General features: G+C 69.1%; 1 protein-coding gene across 1 annotated transcript in view; it reads right to left on the bottom strand.

Annotated features, from left to right (window-relative positions):
* Positions 1-362: 362 nt before the first annotated feature.
* Positions 363-3,831, bottom strand: part of LOC113941284 (yjeF N-terminal domain-containing protein 3-like) — a gene marked incomplete at its 3' end in the record, with an annotated part of 4,681 nt that continues 1,212 nt past the window's right edge. Inside the window, exons 2-4 of the mRNA XM_027632445.1 lie at positions 2,354-2,462; positions 581-691; positions 363-476 (exon numbers count right to left, since the gene is read on the bottom strand). Coding sequence (XP_027488246.1) covers positions 363-476; positions 581-691; positions 2,354-2,462 — 334 coding nt within the window. The remainder of the gene's footprint in view (positions 477-580; positions 692-2,353; positions 2,463-3,831) is intronic.

Here is a 3,831-nt window from a genome sequence, read left to right as displayed (position 1 = left end):
GCTACGGCCAAGAAAATCCCCCCCGAGGTGAGGAGGAGGGAGGGGGGGCAGAGCCCGGCACGCCGAGACGCGCGGCCGCGGCCAGGGCAGCGATTTTGGGTCAAATTCCTCCCGCCCCGGCCCGGAGGCTTCCAAAAACAACAGAGCCGGTGGCTGGCGGGGCCGCGGCAGCCGCCGCTGGATTTCATGGCATCCCCGGGCTCCCAGCAGAGCCGGGACCGGGCGGGGGGGGAAGGGGAGGGAAAAGGGAGGAATAAACTCGGTGCTGTCGGGCGGGGAGTGCGGGGCTGGGAGGCTGTGCGGGGCTGGGGGGCTGTGAGGGGCTGGGGCCTGGGAGGACTGAGGGGGCTGGGGGGTCTGACCTCGGTGGGCAGGTAGGAGAGGAAGGGGATGTCCATCTTCTCGCACTGCGTCGTGAAATCCCGGTACAGGGGGTCCGGGGAGCGCTTGGGGTAGAAGATGGTGGGCTCGTAGTCCTGCGGGCGGAGGGGAGGGGTCGGGCTCGGGGTCCGGCATCGCTCGGGGATGAAGGGGAGGAGGAGGAGGAGGAGGAGGAGGAGGAGGGGAGGGAGGTACCCACAAAGCTGCGGAGGTGCCGGGCACACACCAGCCCGATGGCCCCGTTCTGCGCCGGCCCGCACACCACCAGCACCGTGGGCTGCTTCCGGGGCAGCGAGGGCAGCGGGAACGCCTGGAGGAGACGGGGATGGCCGGTCACCACCTCCCCGTGTCACCGCGCCACCCCCAAACGGCACCCGGGCACAGCGAGGGGGCAGGGGCGTCGGGGAGGGAGGGGTAAGGGGACCCACGCGGTGGGGGTGGAGTGGGGATGGTGCCCAGGGTGGGATGGGGGTGGCACATGGAGCAGGGTGGGGAGGGGGGATGGTGCCCAGGGCGGGACAGGGCATGGGGTGGGATGGTGACAATCCCCAGGGTGGGATGGGGGTGGCACATGTGGCAGGATGGGGATGGGATCCATGGCAGGGCAAGGAGTGGGATTGGATGGGGGGTGGCATCAACGGCAGGACTCGGGTGGCACCTGGGGTGGGGCAGGAGAGGGCCCGAGTGGGATGAGGATGATGCCCAGGATGGGATGGGGATGGTACCAGTGGTGGGATGAGGGTGGTGCCTACAGTAGGATGAAGATGATGCCCACGGTGGGATGAGGATGATGCCCATGGTGACATTCCAGCAGTGCCCACGGTGTGATGTGGAGGATGCCCACGGTGGGATCAGGAGGATGCCCACGGTGGGCTCAGGACACTGCCCAGGCCGGGCCGGTGCCCGCGGGCCCGGGGGCTCCCCACCAGCTGCAGGGAGGCGGCTCCGTGCTCCACATACCAGGAGCCTGCCCGGGGACGCTGTTTATCCATTGACGGATTTTTTCCTGCTCACGGAGCCTGGCTCCGGGTCCCGTCCCCCCGCCAGCGCCCGGAGCTCCCGGCCCGTGTGAGCCCGGCCCCGGCCCTGCCCCGGCGCCGACTGCGCTGCCAGCGCCTCCCGGGGACGTGCCCGAGGGGACAATGCCCGGGGACCACGGCTTGGGGCGGGGGGATGCCGGGGCTGGGGGTTCTCCCGGAGGAAGAGGAGGATGCTCGGCCCCACGGGGAGGATGCTCAGCCCCCGCGGGGCCGGGGATGCTGCGGCCCCGGGGGCAGCCCCGGGGCGGCCCCGAGAGGCTCCAACACCAAAATATTTCTTCTCCTCCTCCTCGGGCAACCCGGCTGCCCTTGGAGAAGGGAAGGGCAGAGCCACCTCCGATGGAAAAGCTGAGGCAGCGGGCGCGGAGCTCACAAAGCTGCCCTTGATGCTGCCCCTCGGTCCTGCCCCGCTGCCTCCTCCTCCTCCCTCTCCTCCTTCTCCTCCTCCTCACATCCAGCACGAGCACCCGGCGATCCCAGCGAGGGAGGATCACCAGGACATGGGGACCCCCAGAGACCCCCCTCACCTGACACCCCAGGACGGGCTGAGCATCCCCCCTTTCCATGGGCTGTGACTGAGCTCAATTCCCAGGGGGAATAGTGAACTGGGGGGGTTGAGGGATTCAAAGAAACCCCCCAGGGAGAGGCTGGAGCTCTGGCACGGCCACAGCATGGTTGCCCACCGGGCTGTGCCACCAGCCCTGCTGTCCCTTGTCCCCACACCTTGGTCTGGAGAGGGAAGGAGACACAGATGGGGTGGGACAACATGGGGACAGGAGGAGGGTGGGAGAGCAGCTGGCAGCAAAGCCCCCGGCCCTGGTGTGGTGTCCCCAGCCCTGGTGGGGTGTCCCCAGCCCCAGTAGGGTGTCCCCAGCCCCAGTGGGGTGTCCCCAGCCCCAGTAGGGTGTCCCCAGCCCCCCTGGCCACCTCACCTTGGTGACAGCCACGGCACAGGCGTGTCCCCAGATCTCGATGAGCTGCTGCCTCCCAAACCGATAATCCTCCAGCAGCTCCTTCTCGATGGCCTCGGCCTCTGCCTTGCTGGGGAGGGGCAGAGGGCACCAGTGAGCAGGGGGAGGACAGGGGTGCCCCTCACCACCCACGGGAAGGATTTGGGACCCCACTCTGCCCCCAGGGTGCTGGGCAGGGGGTCTCGGGGCACCGGGCGAGCAGGTTGGGGGCTCGTAGGGCGTGGGGTGGGCACGGCCGGTGGCTCAGGGAGGGGGACGGGCTCGGCTGGCACGTTTGGGGGCCCAGCCCCGAGGGTGGGGGGGCTGGATCCGTGCGAGGCACGGCCCTGGCAGCGTCCCCGGGCTCGTGGGGCTCGGGCTGTTACATAAAAGCGAACAATGCTGCGGTTGTTCCGTCGCTGCCGAGCCGGGAGTTGGCAGGGCCGGGAGCCGCCGATGGGACAATAATTGCTCACATCTGTTGGCTTCACCTGCGCGCCTGGAACGGGCCGGGCCGGCTGCGGGCGGGAGCCGGGGATCCGACCCCCGGGAGAGGCCCAGGGAGGGAACCCACGGCCCTGCGGGGAGCTGGGGGGCACCAGGCCCAGCCCTGCCCCCGTTTTGGGGGGCACAGTCACACCTCGCTCAGTCCCAGTCATGGAGAGGGGACCTGCCACCCCCCACGATGGGCAGGGATTGTGTGGTGCTCCTGGAGCTGGAGGGGAGAGGGGTTGGAATCCCTGGTTGGGATCCCTGGTTGGGGTCCCTGAGTGGGATCCCTGCTTGGGGTCCCTGGTTGGGGTCCCTGGCTGCTCTGGGTGTCCTGGTAGAGCCCAGAGACCATTTGGATCAGGCATTCCCTTGTCATTCAGGTAGACCCCCAGTAAGCCCTCCTCCCAGTCCCCCATTCCTGCATCCCATCCCCTGCCTGTCCTGAAAAACCTCCCAGAAAAACTTCATCCCTTTTCCCATCTCCTCCATCCCATCCCATCCCCTCCCCTCCCCCCCCCCCCCATCCCATCCCATCCCATCCCATCCCATCCCATCCCAGTCCCCAATCCTTTGGTGCCCTCTAGTGAGTCCCGGCCCGGTCCCAGCCCCACGCGGGGGTCCCGGGGGGAGAACAAGGGGGGGCCGTGGTGGTCAAACGGAGCCGCGCTGTCCCGGTGTCCCTCCCGCGCCGAGCGGGGCCGGGGGGGGGCCGGGAGAGGGTCGGGCGTGGGGCCGGGCACAGCTGTGTGTGTGTTGTCCCTCGCCCAACAAAAGGCACGTGTCTGACAAAATTCCCCACGTCCGTTCCCGGGAGAACATTATCCATAATCGCTGCTGGCAGGAAAAACGCTGGGCGCCGGCCCGGGCTGGCTCCCGCTGGCCTGGCAGCGTCCCCAGGGAGGGGACACACGTCACGGGGCTCCCTGGGATCGCCGCCCACCCCGGGAACAGCGCGACCTCCCCCCCCC

Source organism: Corapipo altera, unplaced genomic scaffold (genome assembly GCF_003945725.1).
Source record: "Corapipo altera isolate COAL_440 unplaced genomic scaffold, ASM394572v1 59714, whole genome shotgun sequence".
NCBI lineage: Eukaryota > Metazoa > Chordata > Aves > Passeriformes > Pipridae > Corapipo > Corapipo altera.
Note: the sequence above shows the minus strand (reverse complement) of the source record. Positions and strands in the feature narration are given on the sequence as shown.